Source organism: Gossypium arboreum, chromosome 8 (genome assembly GCF_025698485.1).
Source record: "Gossypium arboreum isolate Shixiya-1 chromosome 8, ASM2569848v2, whole genome shotgun sequence".
Classification (NCBI taxonomy): Eukaryota; Viridiplantae; Streptophyta; class Magnoliopsida; order Malvales; family Malvaceae; genus Gossypium; species Gossypium arboreum.
In genome coordinates, this window is record NC_069077.1 from 1041155 (window position 1) to 1065399 (window position 24245).

The 24245-nt window shown below is 31.6% G+C and overlaps 3 protein-coding genes across 5 annotated transcripts; 1 reads left to right on the plus strand and 2 right to left on the minus strand.

Annotated features, from left to right (window-relative positions):
* Positions 1-64: 64 nt before the first annotated feature.
* On the minus strand, positions 65-7349 carry LOC108469496 (peroxisomal fatty acid beta-oxidation multifunctional protein AIM1). The gene is made up of 18 exons (XM_017770375.2): positions 7128-7349; positions 6970-7041; positions 6799-6861; positions 6614-6670; positions 6465-6532; positions 6265-6346; positions 6083-6138; positions 5338-5640; positions 4943-5029; positions 4536-4710; positions 4214-4335; positions 3895-4058; positions 2747-3001; positions 2294-2415; positions 2074-2195; positions 1684-1832; positions 972-1110; positions 65-281 (listed from the first exon to the last, which is right to left on the minus strand). The coding sequence occupies exons 1-18, from the start codon at positions 7219-7221 to the stop codon at positions 237-239; spliced, it is 2175 nt and encodes a 724-aa protein (XP_017625864.1). The 5' UTR covers positions 7222-7349; the 3' UTR covers positions 65-236.
* A 4819-nt stretch (positions 7350-12168) lies between these two features.
* LOC108468357 (rho guanine nucleotide exchange factor 8-like) lies at positions 12169-16048 on the minus strand. The gene is made up of 7 exons (XM_017769246.2): positions 15706-16048; positions 13977-14093; positions 13701-13855; positions 13521-13595; positions 13178-13444; positions 12772-13092; positions 12169-12684 (listed from the first exon to the last, which is right to left on the minus strand). The coding sequence occupies exons 1-7, from the start codon at positions 15917-15919 to the stop codon at positions 12364-12366; spliced, it is 1470 nt and encodes a 489-aa protein (XP_017624735.1). The 5' UTR covers positions 15920-16048; the 3' UTR covers positions 12169-12363.
* Positions 16049-18863: 2815 nt separating this feature from the next.
* Positions 18864-23937, plus strand: LOC108467638 (subtilisin-like protease SBT6.1). 3 transcript variants are annotated; one of them, XM_017768347.2, is made up of 10 exons: positions 18864-19674; positions 19768-19896; positions 19994-20146; positions 20413-20529; positions 21008-21192; positions 21436-21699; positions 21804-22875; positions 22961-23443; positions 23533-23593; positions 23732-23937. In XM_017768347.2, exons 1-10 carry the CDS (start codon positions 19138-19140, stop codon positions 23818-23820), a joined length of 3090 nt encoding a protein of 1029 aa, XP_017623836.1. In that variant the 5' UTR covers positions 18864-19137; the 3' UTR covers positions 23821-23937. The 3 variants fall into 3 exon arrangements, with proteins under 3 accessions (XP_017623836.1, XP_017623837.1, XP_052874196.1); XM_017768348.2 differs by having other exon boundaries at positions 19014-19674; positions 23533-23597; XM_053018236.1 differs by lacking the exon at positions 18864-19674 and having other exon boundaries at positions 20403-20529.
* Positions 23938-24245: the final 308 nt, after the last annotated feature.

The window sequence follows — 24245 nt, forward strand, 5'->3', positions numbered from 1 at the left end:
ACCAAATATATTTCTTGATACTACTAAATATAAATTTATATTTTTATGCTAAGAAAAAAAAGCATTATTAAAATCCAAATCGCATACTTCTATAAAAAAAAAAGAAAAAAAAGAAGCATAATGTTTATTGATTTCAAGCATTAGGAGTTGGTTCCCAGGAAATTAAGAGAAAAAACACACATTTTATGTGAAAACCAAATTCTAATTGCTTTTATTACCATAATAATAATAAAGCCTTACAGCCTTGATTTTGTTGATGCAGATGACGTAGCCGGTGCACTCTACAAATATAAAACATAAATAAATAAAGGTAAACGACAATTTGGTACAATTAAATTCATTCAAAACTACAAAAATCACCATCATTATTATTAGATTATATTGCAGGTAAAAAATTATATAAAAACCATATTTATTAAAAGTATATGTAAAAAAAAAACAACTCAAGATAAAAAATTTCTAAAATTCAGTGTCATTAGTTTATTAAATGAGTTTTATTAGTTTTATTATAAATATAAAAGACAAAACACCTACATAATAATATAACTTAATTGGTAAAAGACATATTTTTAATCATTTTCCAACTAAATTGATATCCGATTAATTTATGACACCAACTCAACGAGGACTTTAAATATAGAATTATCATACAATTGTTTAACTACAAATATGGCAACATACTAAAAAATTTCAAACCATTTTGGTATATAATAAATAAATAAAAATAACCAAAACCGATAATAAAATTGGAACCAAAATCAAAATTTTCATGTATTTTTGAAATTGATCTCAGAAAGCTTTAAAACAACTATAATACGTGCGTTGAACATATTATATTAATTTGGTTTTATCATATATATATATGTATATGTATATATTATGTTCATATTAGATTCGACTACTAGCAACACCCAAAGATCAATAAATACAAAATACTAAACTAAAATAAAATAGAAAGATAGGGGTCTTACCAATGGGATGCCCTTCATAGCTCTTTCTTCCAAAAACTTTGATGGTTTATAAAAGCTACCGTACATTTCCGACCATTTTTTAAGACTTCTATATACATGGTTCGCGCCAACCATATCTGCCCAAAATACTATACCACCACTGCCCGAAAGAAGAATAATGATAAGATCATGGGTGAATTATGTCTTAACAAAGTAAAATCAAATTAATACAAAATAGTGGACTGAGAACCGAAATAATCTGAACTAAAACCGACTGACATGGCAACAATGAGACCTACATATGACAATTATGCATGATGAAACTCAAACTTGTATACTCAAGACTTTAGCTTTTACAAACGATGCCTCGACATAGTTGGCAATTTTATTTTTTAAAATTGTGTGAAAAGATGCGTATAATCAAGAAACCATCCAGTTTGTAAAGGATCTATAATTTCTCACGTCACTGAGGAAAATATCTAATGCTTTCAAAAATGTGAAAAACATTTTCCATGAAAAAATGGTTCCTAATCGAATATTATGAATCAAATAATAGATTGAGGATGAACTTTGCAATGACATCATATCAAATTTCAAAAATGCGAAAGACATTTTCCATGAAACAATGGTTCCTAAACAATATTCGGAATCAATAATGGACTGAGGATGAACTTTGCAATGACATTACATCAAATTACAAATGAGAGACTACGGCCAATGCCGAAAGACTTACCGATAAGATGGGAAGCTCATCCCAAGAACAGATGCAACATCAAGGTCTGATGCTCGAACCACAACCCCTTCATCAAGAACTCGGCATGCCTCATTAACTACTGGGAAGAGTATCATCTCCAGAACTTCTCTATCAGTAACCGAAATAGGCTGTCAAACAAAAGCAACGATGCATTAGATATTTCACCTACAAAGGCCAAACGTATCATAATCTTGTTTAAAGCATTATATGTTTGTGTCCATCTTACTTTTTACATGTCTTCTAGTAGCTAGTTTCTCATGTCGTATACTTATGTCTTCAAAGTTACCAGGTGATTATCTTAAAGTTGGCAGTCAATGGACAAAATTCCATACCTAGATTATAGAATATTTTGGAGGCAAGGGTACATACCTTTCCACCGGGCATAATATTGGTAAGCCGTCTAGATTCCTCGATAATAGACAATACAGAAGGATCAGGCTTTGGTTTGCTTCCCTTCTCATAAATATAGTATCCTTTCCCGTTGTTTTTCCCTGAAATGCCAAAATTCATTAAGCATCCCAATATGGAATATGCATTGACAATACTGTTATAAGTGGGAAAAAATGTCCCAGGAACAGTATGTGTTTACCATTTCTTCCGTCTTTAACCAAAAGTTCAAGCAATGGAGACTTGAATATTCGATCAGAGAATGCCTTAGCATATTCTTGCCCGACAGCAAAAGCCACACCATAGCCAGCCAAGTCTTGAAGCCTGCAGAATTGCAAAGGAGAAGCATAACTTATCACCATATATTATACCAGGGCATATAAGTATGAAAACATTACTTCAAAGTGAATCGCCACAACCAGATGGACTGAAATCCGATCTTTACTAGAACTCTAAGCCTATGATTTTCTGATTAGATTATCCAATTACGGAAAGACCTGTTATACCTTCCTTTTCAAATTGCAGAAGCATATATTATGATGAAATTATTATTGTACCAAAGCTACAATATATATAATCAAAGTTGGAAACGCGCTCACTGAAATCATGAAAATATATATAACGAAAAGACATAATGCTAAGGAAAGAAGATTACTGGAAAGGGCCCAGAGGAAAGCCAAAATTGCAGATCACCCGGTCAATTCTGTACGCGTCCACACCTAAACTGACCAATAAATGCGAACCTTGTGTATAGGGGAAGAATGTTCGATTGACTGCAAAGCCAGTGCAGTTACCAACCACAACAGGAACTTTCTTTATTACTTTGCCAACCGTCATAAGATCAAGAATTATTTGTGGGGAAGTTTTCTGTGTTCGTACAATCTCCAAAAGAGGCATCAGATGGGCAGGACTGTTTTAAGAGAGCCAAAACAAATAAGCAAATAAAAAAAAAGTCAGTTTATTAAGGATCAAAATCAAACGATATATCTATAATATCTATATAATCATATATAAAAAGGTCATGCTGACACGTGGAATACCTTCTCTTCTTTTTTTTTTTTTTTTACATTTTATAGTAAAATGGTAAATTTTAATCCTCATGTTACACACAAATTTTAATTTATATAATAATGGTCAAATTTCAATTTTGATCCCGTGTTACACTCAAATTTAAGATTCAATCTTTTATACCTCTACTTTTTAACATAATTTGGTACCTCAAGTTTTTACAATGACATTGATTAGCTCAAATACTTTATTTTGAGTAAAATGCTGATATAACTTTTAAGAGTTATTAATACTAATAAAATTATTTGTTAAATTCAAGTCCATTGCAATGCCTTATTTCCTCTCTTTTTAATTTCAAAAGTTTTTAACCAACAAATTTAAGAGAAGAATTTAATGGTGTTAACAATTAGATCTGAATTTTTAAATTTGAAAAATAGAGGACTAAATTTCTAAAAATAAAAGTACAAATACTAAATTTTAAATATACAAAGAGTACAAAAATTTGATGTATATTTTAATATTCAAATATTTACTTGATAATTTGACTTAAAATTAATTAATAATTATCCCAACGCAAACCATGGTAGGATCCATGCTAGTATATATATGTGTGTGTATGCATATACCAAACTCATTTTATGTAATCTCTAATTCGTTCAAAAGTACCAAAATATAATCCTGTTCGAAAAGTCATAGAGGATTTAGATTAGATTCCTCCAAATATAAAGAAGCATATGATAGAGAAATAAAAAGGCAATAGCATAGCACAAAAAAAGGGAAAATAAGTTCAATAACCTGAAAAAGTGAGCTCCTATAAGACGATCTTGCGAGTTCATTTTTTCTCCTATTAAATTGAGGTCAATAGTGGATGTGTTTGTTGCCAAAATGCAGTGAGGAGGGCAAGCCTTCTCTATCTCACTGAATATTTTTTGCTTTAAAGCAACATTTTCAATAACTGCCTGCAATTAAAAACTACATTAGAAACATTTCATTGCAAAACCTCCAACATCAGAAAAACCCGAGTTAGAAAGTAGAGACTAGTGATTCACAGATTATGAACAAGAATAATTATGAAAATTTATTTGTGGCCAGGTCATGGCAATCAATAGTTCACCTCTATGACCATGTCTACGTCTTTAAATTCAGAGTAATCCAGAACTCCTTTAAGCATTGAGAGAGCTTTTTCTGCCTTATCCTTGGTCATTTTTCCTCTATTTGCTAAACCTCTAACATTCGCTGCCAACAAAAATAAGAAAAGAAAAAGATATAGTCTTAAATTTCAGTAACATGTAAATAGTTCCACATGCAACATAGACGTCTCAACAAATTCATTATCTTTTAAAGTAAGAATTAAAACATTATAATTCCTTGCGAAGAAAGGAAAACAATCATCAGTTTATTGGCTACTAAAAGAGCAACAACTATGAATAACCCACCTTCTACCGTTTTTATTCCCTTCAGGAGATATTCAGAGTTAACTTCCTTGAGAACAACAAATATATTGTTCACAATAAGAGCCGTAGCTATTCCAGAGCCCATTAGGCCTCCTCCAATAATAGCAACTTTCTTTACTTGCCTTGGTTTGAGACCAACATCAGTAACATTTGGCACCTGCAAAAGTAAAATTTCAGAAGAAAAAAATACCACAAAAAATCCCAATTGGTTGTCAGACTTCACTATAAAAAAGTTTGAATTCCTCAATCACTATCAAAAAGTTTGAATTCCTCAACACCTTATAGACAGCCAACTATTTTCACATGGCAAGTGCTACCACTTGCTGAATTACCGCTGAAGGAATTAAAATGAGAAAAAAGTGCAAAGTGTTCCAGCTATCAGCAACTACCTTTGATGTAGCCCGCTGGGCAAGGAACACATGAACAAGACCTCTTGATGTGTCTGAAAGGACTATCTCCTTAAAAACTTTAGCCTCCTGCATGGATAAATTCCAATGTGAATAACAAATATGAACAATCCAAATGTTTAAGCACAACTGAGTGGAGATTCTTATGGGACTAAACTATCACAGAAAATATTAAAGGGAAAGGATCCTACAAAATCAATCACTGCACGCCCCAATAGTCTATGAGATACTATAATAAATGATCCATTAAAAAAGAAGGGGGGGGGGAGCAGCATTTATCACTATATGTAAACAACAAAAGTACATCAGAAGCAATTTCTTTAGCAAGGAAGACAACTATGCAAGTAAATGCAATAGGTCTGAAAACCAGAAACTACCTTCAGAACTCCACTATATCCCCCATGGACAATACCCTCCTCAATTACATCTAGACATACTTGATGCTGAGGCAAATTTGGAGCAGTTTTTTTGGCTTGTAGTCTTGCCATTCTCAACACCTCCCGTGCTTCAGAGAGGGATCCAATTTTGTCGGTTCTGTGAAGTGAACGCAACCATGGCTTACGTCCCTCTGCCATGTCTAAAGCCCATTCACGAGAAACTTTCAGAAGCTCTTTAGAAGGGACAAGTGCATCAATAAGACCTAGCTTCTTCCCTTCTTCAGACATGATTGGTTTGGATGACTGCAAAGCATTATACTTGCACGTGTTAGATTTACCAAGTGAAAACATTGGACTCCACAACTATTAAAAATGAAAATCTTTTTCAAGCTTAGAAAGCACAATACAGCATCAGCTTAGGGTCATGGGATAAATAACAGAGGTAGATTTACTGTCTAATCATATCATATTATTAGAACAATCAAAGCAAATTAAATCCAGTTATCTCAATTTATTTTTTATCATAAAACTTTATCTTTACTTAATCCACTCAATGTGTCCAGCAACTAGGTTACAACTAAGGAATGAAAATTTAATGACAACACTTTCTATCTTCTATAGAAGATGGAACTAAAACCATGAAATTCTAACATTTTGATGACAACCCACCCCTCACAATCCCTCCCTTTTCGTAGTAACAAAGCCATTAGAAAGTTCAAAAAGCATTAGAGACACAAAGTATTACCAGCATCACTTCAATAGCTTTTGAAAGCCCTACAAGCCTTGGGAGACGCTGTGTGCCTTTGAAACAGCCATAGCACAACAAGCCAGTCAGTGCTTGAGAAGTACAAACTAGTAGCTATCATCTAAAGACAAAATAACTGCTCATCTACACATGTTTTTGTCAACATATACTACTGGCCCTACCTCCAAAACCAGGAATCACTCCAAGTGACAATTCTGGCAAGCCAAGTTGAGTCCTAGGAGCAGCAATACGTGCATGGCAACCCTGCATAAGAATAACAAAGATTAGACAACCAAGCAAATTTACAATCACGACATTCAAAATTGTTAGCAAAAGAAGATAATGACTTAAAAATATAAATTAGGAGAGAAAAAACACAAACCATTGCAAATTCTAAGCCACCTCCGAGAGCCAATCCTTCAACAGCAGCCACAATAGGCTTCTTGCAATCTGAGAGAATGAAAGTACTGCATAACATGAGCCATAAATAACAGTAAAAAAAAAATCAACATAAGAAAAGGAATCAGGAACCTTCTACAGCATTAGTGACAAGATCAACAGATACATCAGGCATGACCGACACATCACCTGTTTAACCACCAATCAAATACACAATCAGAGATTCTAAATTTCCACTCCTCACTAAATTTAAGTAATTAACTAGATAATCACTAAATTCACACTCAAATTAAATTGCCTAACTAATAAACTCATACCGGTTCCATGAACTTTCGTGAAAACATTGATATCAAAACCACCGGAAAACCTTCCTCCCTTGCCTTCGTCAACCAATTCAAAAAAAAAAACCAAAAACAAAAGTCAGCGAGCTAAATTCGAAGAATCAACATGCAATAAAATGATGATTCGATTAAAAACTCGAGACTCACCGGTAAGAACAATAGCTTTAACATCGTTTCGCCTCGTCGCCTCAGCGAATTTCTCCTTCAATCCATCAATTACTGCAAAAATTCAAAAAAAAAATCAAATCACCGAATCATAAATCAAAAATAAAGAAATGAAAAAAAGGGCAAATCAAAAGCTTTACTTGGAATAGCTAAAGCGTTAACAGGAGGATTGGAGATGGTGATGACTGCAACGCCGTCGTTTCCGACCTCCATCGTCACTTTACTTTGCGACATCGTTCTTTTTAGCTGCTCTTTTTTTTTTTTCTGCGCTTTTTTTTTTTTTTGCTGTTATTCAATTTATAAATAATGGATGTTTCACTAAGAGGATAAATATAACCAAGGCTTTTAGAATGCCGTGCTTTGTCTGGCAAAACTATTTAGTGTGAATGCGAAGTGGAAATATTAGTTTTACAATAGTCCCTATATTATTAGTAATTTATGTATTTAATCTTTATATTCTAATTTGAAGATTTTTATAGTGTGTTTTAAAAGTTTTAAAATTTTAATCTATGATCAAATGATAGTAGTTAAATTTAACTGACCAAACACGTATAATGACATACCAACGAGCTATTTTCATATATATACTTGTACAAAAGTCATCTCGTTTTAATTAAATAGATTTAATGGAACATTCTTTAAATCAATACTAAAATTTTAAAATTTAAATTGTATAGAATTAGTTTTATATGAAATTTTCTTTCTAGATTGGGGAAAATTTTTCTAATGATCTTAATAAGTTAAAATTTTTAGATTATAAGTTTTGGAAAATAATTTTTGAGCTAAATTATCTATTTATTTCATTTATCATAACCAAGTTACTTTTATTTCTCTTTTTTCTAATTTTATTTACAATATATATTTTATATCTATTTAAAATATACTACATTGTATATTTCACACAAATTTATGTTTATATGTAAATATAATATTTAAAATATGATTTATATATTTAAATTAAATTTTATAAGTTAATTACATTTATTACTTAAAAAGTATTTATAAATTTCAAATTGTTAAAAATATAAATAATGAGTTGTTATAAAGTCTTTTTATATTTTTATTATAATAATTATAATATTAACGGATTTAAATATAATTTAAATATATTTTTACATTAAAATCATATTAAAATAAATTTTTAAAAGAACATTTCGATAAAAAATTTAAAACTTTTTGAAATAATTTTAAAATCACTTTTTCATGGTATTTTAGAAATAATTTTAAAATCAATACTAAATTAACCTTAAAAATATTAAATTTAAGAATATGATTAAATTTACATTTATACATATTAGAAGATTAATAATAAAATTTGACCAAATTATATAAATTGTGTGAAAATTGGGAAACTATATATTTTCTCCACGTTTTTAAATTAATATTTTCTCATATTTGCAGTGCAGTGCTTTGAGTGCCATGTGGATTTTAATGCCCTAGGTCGGTGGCCGTCTGGCCAGTAGGATGTAGGAACTACGGCGTTTTGATCTCTCAACGACAAGTCTTTCGTCTCCTCTATCAAAAAAATTTTCCAACCTTCCAAGAATGAAATTAATGCCTTTAGAATGGGTTAAAATTAAATTATATATTTTTATTATAATAAAAATATATTTTCATCATTTTAATATCTATATTTTTATAATTTTTAAATGATTAAATCAAATTTTTATAAATTTTAAAGTGGCTTAAATGGAAAATTTTCCATTTTAGGAGCGGGCCCCTATCAGCCTTCCTTGGCTACACCCTCTACTCACACTAAACTATTACTAAATTTCGGTCACTTAAGTTTAAAAGGCTACAAAATGATCATTGAACTATTTGAAAGTTTTTATTTAAGTCACTAAACTACTTGAAAGTTTTTATTTAAGTCATTAGACTATTAAAATTTCCTTTTAAAAGTTCGATTAGTGAGCTCTAAGTGACGATTCCACGATCGATACAATAGATCAATACACATTGACGAGTTGAATAACATACCTTAGGTCCAAGTCAATCTGATAATCAGTTTTGGAGATTGGAAAAAAAAGCCATTTAAGTTTTGGTTCGAAGATTCATGATGTTCAAAGTTATTTCGTGAAAAATTAGAATTGTAAAAGAGAAGGGGAAGAAAAACTTTCGTTTGGTATAGGTGATGTGAACAGAAAAGACCATATAACAACGATTTTATCAGTTCAACGACTTGAATAAAAACTTTCAAATAATTCGATGACCATATTATAACTTTTTGAAGTTGAGTGACCAAAACATAAATTTACTAGTATTTTAGTAACCTTAAGTGTAATTTACCCTTATACAACACAAGATATGCTACTAATAAAGTTAAAAATATAATACAAATGTAATACTAATATAAAAATGTATGTATAAATATATTTAATGTTACAAATAAATTAAACTTAAAAAAATCAATTATATATAAAATAATTAAATACAATCATATTGAAAAATAAAGTTAATTGCACTAGACGTAGCTCCTACACTTAAATTTTGTGCGTATTTATCTGTGTTAATTTTTTTACATGTTAAATTTATGTTGTTTATATAGTATGTATATATAGGATTTTTATTTCAATAAAAAAACCTCAAATGGTATGCCCATGAGATTATTTATCAAAATGGTATGTTTGCTACAATGTTCTGTCAGTGTCCCTTAGACAAATTAGCGGCACCAGATTGAAATATAATGATCTGAAATATTTAATGACCCGATATGTAAATTTCTCATATTGATTGAAAAGCTTTTAAGGTGCAGCTGACCATGTGCCTACACCAAACTTTAATAAGGTAAATTGCTTTATAAACCGTTCTTGTTTATTATTACTTTTTATTTCCTTAAAACACCAAAAATAGAGAGACCTCTTATCAAGTCTAATTTCTTTTTACTAAAAAATATTTTTGTAAAAAAGCCAATTCCAATTGGAATAAAATAATTTAAAAAAAGTATTTTTAAAAATAAATAAAATTTAATTCTAGTTGGAATTGGCTTTTTTACAAAAATACACTTTGATAGAAAAAACTTTTTAAAGTAGTTAGTAAGATGTCTTCCTATTTTTGGTGTTGAAGGGGAATAAAAGAAAATAATAAATAAAAAGGGTTTATGAAGCAATTTACATTATTTAAAGTTTGATGCCGCACAAAAGTTCTTTTAGCAGCCAATCAAAATAGAAAATTTACATATCAGGTCCTTAAATATTTTAAGTCATCATATTTCTAGACAATACTGACAGAATACTATAACAAACGTACCATTTTAATAAATATTTTCATGCACGTACCATTTGAGTTATTATTATTTTTATATCATTGGGTAAAAATTAGATATACATTATAATTTAATTTATATATTTTAAATATATATATCGTGGGATCTGAATTTATCATTTAACAGTTAGATTGACAATTACATTGAAAAAAGACATGATCAATACAATATGAATATTTTACGAATTTAATTAAAATAATTTGAAGTTTAAAGATAATTTAGGGACTTATGGTGAAATTAACCCCAGGAAAAGTACATAACGACAATATAAGTGCACGCATCCGCGGTCTCGCTATCATTTTCCTTTTGCGTTGACGACTCAAATGTTATCTTTTAAAAAAGAAAATACCATATCTTCTGTGCTCTTTTCATAAAAGGGTAATATACATTTTGCCCTTAAATTTATCAATTAAATTCACTTTGGTACATATATGTTTTTTCACACTAGTGCTTAAATTTGGTAACTAGATCTATTTGATCCATGAATTTGAGTAAAAAGTATTATAAAGGTCACTGTACTAGGATTCAGATTGTATTTTGTTCCATCTTTTTAAAAAAAGACAAATTAGACTTTGTCTATTAGATTAAAGAGTAAATTGGTTATTCTGTTAAAAAATTAGTTTTTTTACATCAACATAAGGTACAAGTGGCACGGCAATTTTCAATAGTACAAATGGATAAAATTGTTAATGAGAAAATCGATTTACTCTTTGATTTAACATATAATGACTACTTACTTTTTTTTTACGAGACAAAATGAATTTTGACTCCTAATACAGGGGCCTCTGTGATCCTTTTACCATAAATTTGATTTTCATCTACATTATTTGATGCAATGGCACATTGAGCTTGTGCTATATCATCACCTGAAAATAAAAAAATGTTACATCATATATGAGGTTAAAATATGTTTAAAGTTTCTATACTATTCATTTATTTGAAATTTAGTTTTAGTCCCTCTTTTTAATTGTAGGAATTAATTTGTATACTTTTTAGATTTCACAATTAAAGTCTAATTGTTAATTTTAAAGTGTTATATTGATAATTCTATTATTGGATTGTCATCGGCATATCTCATTTAGAATTAATATATCATTTTATTTTTAAAATATAATATTTTTCTCACTTTAATCTTTAATGTGTTTCTTTCTCAAATAAGAAAGGGTGACTTGGTGTTCGAGATTTTGAAGATTATAAAATCACTCTCAATAGTGTAAAATATTGTAGATTTTTATAGTATTTTTATTTCTCTATTTTTTTCTTGTTTGGTCATGTAAATTATATTTAATAATTAAGTAAATAATATTAACAGGACAACCAGTAAAAAGAAAAGGGTAAACTACACTAAAATCCAAAATTAAGAGAAAAAATCTTATTCAATATTCACAATTAAAGGTTCTCACAAAAAGTTACAAAAGAAAATTCAAAATAATCTTTAAAAATCAAAATATTCATAAAACATTTTTCTTCCAATATTTTATAAATATATAATTCAAAAATTTCAAAATTTATATACTAATGCTAAATTTATATATATTTTTAAAAATCCAAAATGATAAATTTGAGGCTAGATTATCAAATTAAGTTGACCATTTTAATTATCTTTTTTCCTCTTGTTTTTTAAAAGAGTTCTTAAATAAATATATATTCAAGGTTTTTATGTTCTTTAAATTAAAAATTAGTCATATTGCCAATAAGATTTCATTATGGTTTGTTTTATTTTTAATTTAATTTGAACAAATTTATTTAATTTGACTCGAATTTCATTTCACTCAACTTGATATAAAGAAAATCAAATCGAATTGAGATTATAAAATAATACTCTTGTAAAGAAAATCATTTCATTCAACTTAAAATTTTTTCACTTAATTTGATCGAATGTTCTCAAATGCATCAATTTTAAGACTTAAACTAATCACTTTTAAGGTCGAAATTCTGAATGAAGAACAAGGTAAATTATGCGAAGTTATTGTTACATCGAAAATCCTACATAGGTTTGAGTATATTAAAATATATATACATAATGCAAGCTTTGCTTCTAATGTTTAGTGTTCCTCTTGTTTTCCTTTCCTTTGTAAGGTTACCATCGATTAATCATCGATCAATTTTTCATATCAATTGTCACTCAACTCGGGAATGGGAGGTCTTGGGGTCGGACTAACCGGAGGCTTGGATGCTTTTTTGTCACTATCAACCTTAAACAAGTTTTCCATATCAATTGGACTTCTTTTTAGGGGATCAATGCCCCAACCCATGAAATCCAAGAGCGTCGGTGTCTCCGCAGAACTCAACCTTGTGGCGTCATCATCGGAATTCGAGGACGAGGATTGTGCAAGGCTATCGGCATGAAGGACGTCCTCGATTCTCGACAAGATTGAAAAAGCCAAACTTTCGATAATCCTCGAATAGCTTTCCAGGATAGCATGTCCTATGTCCTGCGAATGTTCGAAATAGTGTAAAATCTTATGAATTTGAATAAATCGAGGAAATAATAACTACAATATTATCGTTATACTTATTACCTTGTTATCTTGGATCTTAGATATATCGAGTGAGGATTGTGGAAGCCCCGGAAATCGATACTTAAGTAGGTGAAGGATCGTCTCGACTCTCTCTTCGAAGAGTTCCCGTTTCTCTATACTAACGGCGGAACCCCAGGACGACTTTCCTTCTTTATGATGCATCTTCCTCTTCCAAATAATTATCGATGCTTCGATTCTATTCTTAAGGTCGAGAACTTTGTGTTCGGTTGACAAATCCATAGACGAAAGGAATTGCGCTGGATCGAAGTATTCAACCGTTATACTTTTATAAATTGAATCACCAAGGCTTGATCTCCCATTCTATATCGACATCACGGCGAACATCGATCAAAATTATGAAAAATTGTTCAACCTTTTAGTTTCCAATGAGTTGAATTTCTTTTACCTTAGGGAGGGAATCGATGTAACTCTCGGGGACTTCGATTTCAGATAGGACCGAAGCATTAATGGCCATGGCTGCTTTTAGTACTTGGCTCACAGCTTCTTTTTCGGACAACAACCATCTTCGCGATGTCTCCGACAACCCGTTTGGTGGAACCTTAACCTTCGGATGCCACCATTTCCCTTCCCTCCGACTACTTTCATTTTCCGGATCATCATTTTTCGACACATACCAAAACTCTTGTTCTTGTCCGAAATTGTCTAGTGTATCCTATTACATTATAATTCAATTAGCAACCGTAGCACTGTCCCAATTTTAATCATGTTAGAAAGATGTGATTACGTACGATAAGTAACGTATCGAGCTTTCGTAGGCCGGGTATGTTAACAAGCAAATCCTTCCTTTGTTTCGTGACCATAATCTATCAAAATCAAAACAATATTAAAAGCAGTAACAAAAAATGCAAACATTGAAGTACATCAAGTTTTTATAAGAAATCGTGACTCCTATGTGGTCGGATCGGTACCTCCATATTCGTCCCGTCTTTCGATTTTTGTTGTGAAGGAACAAATTCAACAATGTGATCAGTTACAGATAAAAGCCAATCCATTTCTTTTCTCCATCTAGCTTTCCTTTCTGGTGCCATTGGTGCCAATTTCCCTTGCTCTCCAAAAATGGATGCTACATTATATAATTAACCTCAAAATCAAACTTTTATTACATTTGTATCGTATACGTTCGACATATATTCAGACATAAACAACGAATATTCAGACATAAACAACGAACAAAACATTCTTACCGGCTAGATTCGTCACTGCATTCGACAAAGCCAAAGCCGAAGAAACACCTTTGCCTCCTCCAGACATGTCTTCACCTAAAAGCAACTTAGCAAACCTTTCCTTCATTTGATCCATATCTAAATCACCCAAAATAATAACAATAACAATTTTAAAGAATAATAATAATTCTAATCCAAAATTTAATTTAGTTAACTCATCAAATCAATTTTAAAACATGGCATCAAATAGATTTAAAGTTTAAATCTAATTATCAACAACCCTTTTTCATTTTCTTTTTTTATCCCCATTCTAAGGCTAAGGATTAGTGGCGGATGTAGATTTTTTAAGGAATTTAATGAGAATATTTTAAAATTTTGGTAGGCATAATTAAAATTTTGAAAGCTTAACGGTAATTTACAAAAAAACTTGGGGGCCTAATTAAATTTTTAAATATTTTTGGGGGTCAAATCCCTTTTGGCCCCGATGACCGTCTGACCTTTACTAAAAGATAGCAATAAGGCTAGATGGGTTTTTTTTTTTTTTTTTCCTTTCACCTCAACTTAATCTAACCAAGTTTTAGGTCCCTCATTGAAATTTAAAAGGTGTTTCGAACAAATTTAAAATTAAAATCTCAATATCTTCAACCAATTTTTCCTTATCCTATGTTGAGGTCAAGGATCACAAGGAGGCCAAACAATGCTGTTCTTTTTTTCAACTTGACACCAACATGATCCGACTTTTAAGCATATACCCCATCCTGAAATTTAAAAGTTGACATTTAACAAGTTTAAAGTTCATATCTTTGCATCTTTAAACTTTTTTTATCTCTATGATGAGGTTAAGAGTTACAATATGGTAAACCGGGATGGTCTCAAATCCCAACTTTAGCTCAACTTTTAAGTACATACACTTGAAATTGTCTCAAATTGAATTCTAAAAGAAGACATCGAAAGTGAAGTTTAAAGTTAAAATCTCTATATCTTCACCTCTCTTTCTTTATCTTATGTTGAAGCTAAAGATCACAACATGACCGAACAAAAATGTTACAACATAATAAGGCAAAACGGTCCTGGGCCTCAACTTTTGACCCAAAATCGTCTCACCTTGAAGACATCAAAATCAAATAACCTTAAAAGGTGACATCAAACAAATTTAAAGTTCAAAACTTAGCATTTTTTTTTGCCCTTATCACCATGTTGAGGTTTTGGGTTACAACATGGTGCAGCAAGACGGTATTAAACCCCAACTTTTGACTCAAATTTTAGGTATATATACCCGAAACTATCTTGCCTTAAATTGGAAGAAAAAAAAGACATCTAAACCGAATAAGTTTAAAAGGTGACATTAAACAAGTTTGAATTTCATATATTAGCATATTTAGTTTTTTTTTTCTCCTTCATCTCCATGTTAAGGTTAAGGGTTACAACATGGCGAGGCAAAACCATCTCAAGCCCCGACTTTGACTCGATTTTTAAGTATATATATCCGAAACTATCTCATCTTGAGTTTAAAAAAAAAAAAGACATCAAAGTCGAATTATAAACTTCTTATCTTAGCATATTTAACCTTTCCCCGCTTTTTCTCCATGTTAAGGCTAAAGGTTACAATATGGCGTGGCAGGACCGTCCCAAAACTCAATTTTGACTCAACTTTTAGGTATATATACCTGAAAACATTTAACCTCAAATTTTAAAAAATATATATCGATATCGAATAAATTTTAAAGTTAGAATTTTAATATTTGCAAACCTGATTGGGGCTTCTCCTTGGGAGCCTCTCCTATAAAAGGGGGTTGATCCTCCATTGGTTTATTTGTATTTCTTGCATCAATGGTCCTCAATTGTTGTTGCTGCTTATGATCATCATCATCGTGATCATCATCATGATCATCATGATTTGTTCGCCTAATACGAAAAGATCCCCAACTTTGAATGCTACATCGACGAGACAATGCTCGAACCATTGTCTCAATTATCTTCTTTATTTTTCTCTTCTTCTTTTTCTTCTTTGTGTAAACAACAAAGAATACAAAGGGTTTTTATTTATATTTATTTTTTAGTTATAACAGCATTTTATATATTTCAAAAAAAAACTACAATTTTAAAAATGAGAGGCTAAACAAAGGGTTTTTATTTATTTTTATTTCGGTTGTTAATAGATTAACATAAATTATGAAGAAAAAAAAGGTAAATTTTGTCTAAGAAAAGACAATTGTATCTAAAAGCATGTCAATGCCGAAATGTTCGATAAAAAAGAAGAAGAAAAAAATACAATTTTAACGAATTTAACTAATTTTATCCCGTTATGAATTTCCGTTATGTTTCTGTTAAAGATACTAATTGTTTTTCAGTTAATATTATATTTTGTTTAAGCAATTAATGAGAGATTAATGCTAGTAAGTTATTTGAGTTTAATTTAAAAAAATTGAATTGAATTTGGTAATTTTGACTTAATCTCGAGTTTAAGCAACTTAAACTAGGGGTGAATCAAAAAAAAATTTTGAGGCTTAATTAAATTGTATATTTTACAATAATAAAATTACAATTTTACCATTTTAAAGCCTACATTTTTATAATTTTAAAGGATTAAATCAAAATTTCATCATTTTAGAAGGGTTAAAGTGTAATTTTACCATTACTGATTTAAAATTTTATATATTATAAATGACTTAAATGGAACATTTTCCATTTTAGGAGGGGCCTTGGCCACTGACTTAAACTATGGATTGAGTACTCAAACATTGTAATGCTCGATTTGAACACTTCACAAGTCTAATTGGGCTTGTCATTTTAATATATATTTATATTGTGAAATTTTATTTTTACCTTTATTATATAGAATGAGCTTAAGTACATGAACGAGTTCGAGCTTGAATATAAACGAGCTTAATTGAGCTCAAGTAACTCAATTAAGTCTCGAGTTGAACTCAAGCTTAGAAATCGATGCTTGAGTCAAGTATTGTGCCTCAAATTTCTAGTTGATATTGAGCTCGAGTTTGCCACTATTTGAAAATATTTAAATATATATAAATAAACATGTTAAGATATTTTAGTTTGACTTCAAAAAAAAAAAAACTCAAATTCAATTTAATAATTATTAAGTCGAGTTCAAGTTCAAGCAACTCAAGCTATCGGTTGACTTGAATTCTAACACCATAATACCGGACTCAAATAGCTTGCGAGTTTAATCATGTTTTTCATTTTAATATATTTTTATATTATGAAATTACATTTTACTCTTATTTTTTTTAGAAAGAGCTTAAGTATGAACGAACTCAAGCTAGAACACGAACGAGCTTAATCGAGCTCGAGCGCAAGTAGCTCCATTAAGTCTTAATTGAACTTGAGTTTGAAAACTGATGCTCGATTTAGCTCAAGTCTAATTATTGATCATATTTTAAATTGGTATGTAAACATCAAAAAGTTATAATCGAGTCCTAAAAGTATCAACCAAGTCCTTCCATCAACTTATATGTCTATTTAAGCATTCAACGTTGGTTTGAATCTAACATGGATAATATTTAAAACGTGTGAATCAATTTGTAAATAAGTCAGATATAAGTTGTTCATACAACAAGTATACAAATTTTTACAATTTGATTCACATGTTTTAAATATGTTTAACATCAAATTTGAGCTGACATTTAATGCACAAACTAATGGTTTGGCTGATTAAAGGACTTGATTAATATGATTCTACTACTTTGAGGTCTCAAATAGAACGTTTTGAAGTTCATAAACCAAATTAGACCATAAATTGAGGACACGTGGTGCAATTAACCCTAAAAATGTAGGTTCGAATATGTCGTGGAGCATATTTAAAACATATGGACCAAATTGTAAAATATATTATATCCAAGTCGTCTATATAGTAAGTATATACATGTTTTTAATTTGATTTGTTTGTTTTAAATACATTCGTCAAATTTGAGCTGTCATTTAATGTTCAAATTGATAATTAGATTAGTTAAATAACTTAATTAATACAATATTGATACTTTAAAAACTCAATTAGAATATTATAAAATTTTAAAACTAATTTAAAATTTATTTTTTATCTAATGAAAAATAAATGAACATTTATTCAGATGTATTTTTTTTTAATTTGGATTCTATCCAGATAAAATGTAGGTGCAGTCATAAGGGTGCAAATGAGACATTAGCACTCAAAAGCTATTTGAATTCAATTTAAAAATAACTTGAATTCAATTCAATAATTTTCAAGCTAAAATCAAGTTCAAGCTCAAGAATACTCTGAATAACTTATGATTCTTATTAAGTTTTTTGTTTAATATATATATTTCAAACATTTTCATATTATCAAATTATATTATTGCCTTTAATATATATTATTAACTATAAGCTTAATTATTGAGTCTAGCTCGAGCTTAAATACACATGAACTTAATCGAGTTCGAGTACAAAAAATGATAAAACGGTTAATTATATCTCAAATTGTGAGCTCAAACATAAAAACAAATATTTGATTGAGCTCAAGCCAAGTATCGAGCTTTAAATTTTGAGTCAACCTTGAGCTTGCTAGCATTCTAACTTGACTTAACTTGATTACACCCTTAGGTGGAGGATAGAACTAATCTAGTTCGAATTTAATGGAATTTAGATATATTTTTTAGAGATATAATTTAACTCGATTATAAAATAAATAATTTTAATTTTTATATAATTATATTTTTAAATAAAAATTTATTCAAATAGATAAAATCAAGTCGAGTTCAAATAGTGATAAATTTAAACTTGAAATTAACTTAAAATTTAAAATTTGATACTTGACTAAATCTTGACTCGAATATCAATTCTTAAATTCGAGCTGAATTGGACTCTTAATCAAATTACTCTAACTCTATTAAACTCATTTATCAAACTTCATACTCGAAATGTATTAAACTCACGAATCAAAGTATATTTTTTGAATTTAATTCGTCATCTAAAGAATTAGTGCATGTCACTTACTGCGACATGTAAGATTTAGGGTTTTTAAGCCACGTGGCGTTACAATCGTAAAATTTCCTTCGTGTTCTCCGTTTTTAGACAGTCGAGGTTGTCGGAATCTGAAGATTCAAAGTGAAGGACAAAAGAGAAAAGGCTTTTCCCCTTTCTTCTATGAAGGGATTTTCCCGCCAAATTAATCCACCATTAACGGCCTATCACCATCATCTTCATCATGATCATAATTCAACTTTCATTTCCTCTCAAATCCGCCTTCTTCGTTACCTTTCTTTCCGTTTCCCTCTTCCATTTCAAACCCCTCTTCAGCCCGACACGTAAACAAACCCTAACCCATTACGGATCCAACAACCTAACCGTCCGTAACAACTACATAATCCGGTTCACTGACTACAAACCGGCATCCGATCATCGTTCTTACTTGGAATCCAACCTTCGATCCGACGGCTGGGAATGGATCGAAAGACGCAACGCGGCAGCTAAGTTCCCCACCGATTTTGGGCTGGTTTCGATCGAGGGTTCAGTGAAAGAAGCCTTGATTGAGGAAATCGAGAGGCTGGGATTCGTTAAAGATGTCAACGTTGATTTAAGCTATAACAGGGGTCTGCTTGGTGCTGGTGGTGGTGCTTTTGAGAATGGACGAAAACGACCCGGAAAGATTTTTACTTCGATGTCGTTTAGTGAAGAAAAACATTGCCATGTTTCGGGTTTAAGTAATTCGTCGATTAATTGGAGTCGCCATCTTTTGTCGCAGGTAAATTACCCAAAGTTTTTTCTATTCTATTCCTTTTGTTTTTTTAGAATTTAAATAAAGAAGTTGTGGAATTACTTGTATTTGATGTTGCAGAGGTCTCAAGTTACTTCCTTATTCGGAGCTGATGCTCTTTGGCGAAAAGGGTACACTGGTGCCAAAGTCAAAATGGCTATTTTCGATACTGGAATACGTGCTGATCACCCTCATTTTCGAAACATTAAGGTGTGTGTATTAATATATGTATATGTGTTTGTATATACATAAGTGGCTTTTCAATGGGGAACTTTAATTTTCACTTATGGGAGCAAACTCTTTTCAGGAACGTACTAATTGGACTAACGAAGATACTTTGAATGATAATCTTGGACACGGAACATTTGTGGCCGGTGTTATCGCCGGTGAAGATGCTGAGTGTCTTGGTTTTGCACCTGATACCGAGATTTATGCGTTTCGTGTTTTCACGGATGCGCAGGTAACGCATGTTGGTATTAGAAATTTTCTTCATTTTTTGTATTGTCGTTGGAAGTTGTTCCTTGGCCTTTATAAATCAGACCCTTTTTTTTACTAGAATACTAGAATTAGAATATATTTTAACTGAGAAATAAATATTGAATAGGCAAGATAATGAAAGAGTTTTATGTTTAATGCATTATACCCTGAGGTTTTTTTGTTTTGGCATTTGACTTATGATATAAAGTTTAGTTAGATTATGAGAATTTTGTCCTCAGCTTATTGCAGGTATCATATACATCATGGTTCCTTGATGCTTTCAACTATGCTATTGCAACCAACATGGATGTGTTAAACTTGAGCATAGGTGGACCTGATTACTTGGATCTCCCATTTGTAGAGAAGGTAGACTCCCTTTGGCATGTTACATGTCAACCGTCATTTGATATTTTCATTTCACAACCGAGAAATTGTGAATAAAAATGTCGGTTTTAGTCTGTTTTGTCGATTTGGACTTTTCAACTTTGCCCTTAAGACTTTGGTAGCATATGGAAATGCTTCATTCATAATGATTCATTTCTTTATTGGAGTTCGTTGAATTTTCTACATAAACTTCTATGACCTCTTCTAAATTCCATGAATCGTGAATTGATCATTCTAATTAGTGAGTTGAGTTTCTCTTCATAGATTTTAATACATTTTGAACTGTTTGTCTTCTTTGGACATTAATTTCTTAATGAGGATAATTTGTGATGTTACCCACTTTGGTGGTGAACTTGAAATATTATGCACGCGTACACTTTTGCATACGTTCCTTTTTTCTTTTTAATAACATGTAGCTGAGCCCTTTTCGGTTAATGTTTGCTGCTTTATGGTTCTCCAGGTTTGGGAAATAACAGCCAATAATATTATTATGGTATCAGCCATTGGAAATGATGGGCCACTTTATGGAACTTTAAACAATCCAGCTGACCAAAGTGACGTTATTGGTGTTGGTGGCATCGATTATAGTGATCACATAGCCTCATTTTCGTCACGTGGCATGAGTACTTGGGAGATTCCTCATGGGTATCATATCCTTCTAGTATAAAGTATTACATATTTTGTATTTTTGTACTTATTCTACTTGGTTTTGAACCTCTAAATAAGTTTATACTATTTACGTCACTTTTTTTTCCTCCGTTTTGGTCATGAATATGTAGTACTCCTTATTTTTATGCAATAACTTTTCCAGCCCACAATCTGTTTTTCATTTGAAGAAAGTGTGCTGAATAACGCTTGAAGATTTAACTTGGTTAATTCCCTTTGCAGTTATGGTCGTGTCAAACCAGATGTTGTGGCATATGGACGGGAAATTATGGGATCTAAGATCAGTACCGGATGTAAAAGCCTATCAGGCACTAGTGTGGCAAGCCCTGTGGTTGCTGGTGTGGTATGCCTGCTTGTTAGTATCATTCCTGAGAACAAACGGAAGGAAATTCTGAATCCTGCAAGCATGAAACAAGCACTAGTTGAGGGTGCCGCTAAGCTTACTGGTCCAAACATGTATGAACAGGGTGCAGGGAGAGTAGATCTGTAAGTTCACCTGGTCTCGGTGCTTCTTCCTTATAACATTCAGAATTTTTCCTTTTAGATCTATTTAGTATGTTAATAATTGATTAAGTTTATTTCTTTGTCAGATTAGAATCATATGAAATCCTTAAGAGTTACCAACCTCGAGCAAGCATATTTCCTAGTGTTCTTGATTATACAGATTGTCCGTATTCCTGGCCCTTTTGTCTGCAACCACTTTATGCTGGTGCGATGCCTGTGATATTCAATGCTACTGTTCTGAATGGGATGGGTGTCATTGGCTATGTTCATAGTCCACCGATATGGCATCCTTCAAATGAGGAAGGGAATCTTTTAAGTATTCGCTTTACTTATTCAGAAGTCATCTGGCCTTGGACAGGTTACTTAGCACTTCACATGCAAATTAAGGAAGAAGGTGCACATTTTTCCGGAGTGATTGAGGGCAATGTAACTGTTAGAGTACATTCTCCTCCAGCCCAAGGGGAGAGGGCTGTTCGAACTAGTACTTGCGTTCTTAAGTTGAAATTGAATGTGGTTCCAACTCCACCACGATCAAAACGGGTTTTATGGGACCAATTTCACAGTATTAAATATCCTCCTGGATATATTCCAAGAGACTCATTGGATGTACGGAACGACATTCTTGATTGGCATGGGGATCACCTACATACAAATTTTCACATTATGTTCAACATGTTACGAGATGCTGGCTATTATATTGAGACACTTGGTTCTCCTCTTACGTGTTTCGATGCTAGCCAATACGGAACTCTTTTGATGGTTGATCTTGAGGATGAATACTTCCAAGAAGAGATTGAAAAGCTCAGGGATGATGTCATTAATACTGGTTTGGGTTTGGCTGTTTTCGCTGAATGGTATAATGTGGATACAATGGTCAAAATGAGATTTTTCGATGACAACACGAGGAGTTGGTGGACACCAGTGACTGGAGGTGCAAATATCCCAGCATTAAATGATCTTTTGGCTCCATTTGGGATAGCTTTCGGGGATAAGATTCTGAATGGTGATTTTTCTATTGACGATGAACAGAGTCGATATGCATCTGGAGCAGATATAGTGAGGTTCCCAAGAGGTGGTTATGTACATAGCTTTCCTTTTTTGGATAGCTCGGAAAGTGGGGCCACTCAAAATTTGTTGCTGAATTCCGGCATGAACAAGGTGATTAAACATCTATAGTCTTTTAATAATTTCAGCATACGTGACTTTTAACATTGAAAATAATGTGATCTCTTGGCATATGCAGGCAGACTCACCTATCCTTGGCCTGCTAGAAGTCGGTGAAGGTCGCATTGCTGTATATGGAGACTCGAACTGCTTAGACAGCAGCCATATGGTGACCAATTGCTACCGGCTTCTAAGAAAAATACTAGATTTCACAGGTTCAAATATTAAAGATCCTGTGCTATTCTCCAAGTCTGTTAAGCAAGATATGCCATTGTATGAAGATGACAACCACTTATCATCTCGAAGAACCGATGTAAATTTCTCCGTGTATTCTGCTGTCCTTGGAAAGGATTTAATCTGTCGGACTGACTCTAGATTCGAAGTGTGGGGAACTAAAGGATACAATTTACACATTAGGGGAAGAAACAGAAAACTACCTGGCTATCATGTTATTGATTTAGGAAGAGGCTTAAATTCCACTATTGATACATCAAATTCTCGGCGTCCCAAGTTTACAGAGAAAAATAAGGGCGATTATTTCGGAAACAGGTACTTGGGTGAGGTAAGAAGCATAAAACTCTGTCTAAACAGATTCATTCTTTTTATATATTGAACCTGAAGACCGATAAAACTTACCTCTTGTTTTCGCAGCTCGATGTGCCTGAACTAGTTGCTAGTCAGTGGCTTGTACCTGCAGTTATCGCAATTACAGGTTGGTGAACATCTTTTATAGACACACACATATATAGATGTTGATGTAAATCTTCTTTGCATTTTTGGCCTTGTATTTGATTAATATCTCTGTTCTTTTCACCAAAATATATATATATATATCTCTGTTGTTCTTCAGGCTTTGTACTATTCTTCAGCATATGGCGGATTCGACAAAAACGAAGGAGGCGAAGGCGATCAATGTCAGGTCGGTTAGCCAATCTATAGTTGAAGGATAAGACTTTTTTCGAAGTTAGTTTCTCTTTTCACTAATTTTCTATCTGTACTGTTATACCTTTTGAAAGTTTTGATAGCAGCAAGCACCACACAAGTTTAACCTTGAAATCATATATGCAGAATTAGTAGCAAGTTTCATTATTCATATATGTTTGGGTGAATGTACCTGAGAGACCCCTTTATTATTGGGAACTGATCAAATTAGTCTCTCTACAATTAAAAAGAATCAAATAAGGCTAAACTGAAATAGAGTTAACATTAACTGTTTAAAAATTTATCATTTAGTGTTTAACAAAATTAATATTTATAAAGTTTTTATAGTTCTGTTTTGTTACATTTTGGACTTGATTCTTTTCAATAGTATAGGAATTAAATTGATCCATTTAATAATAGAGGGACTAATTTGATCCGGTCCC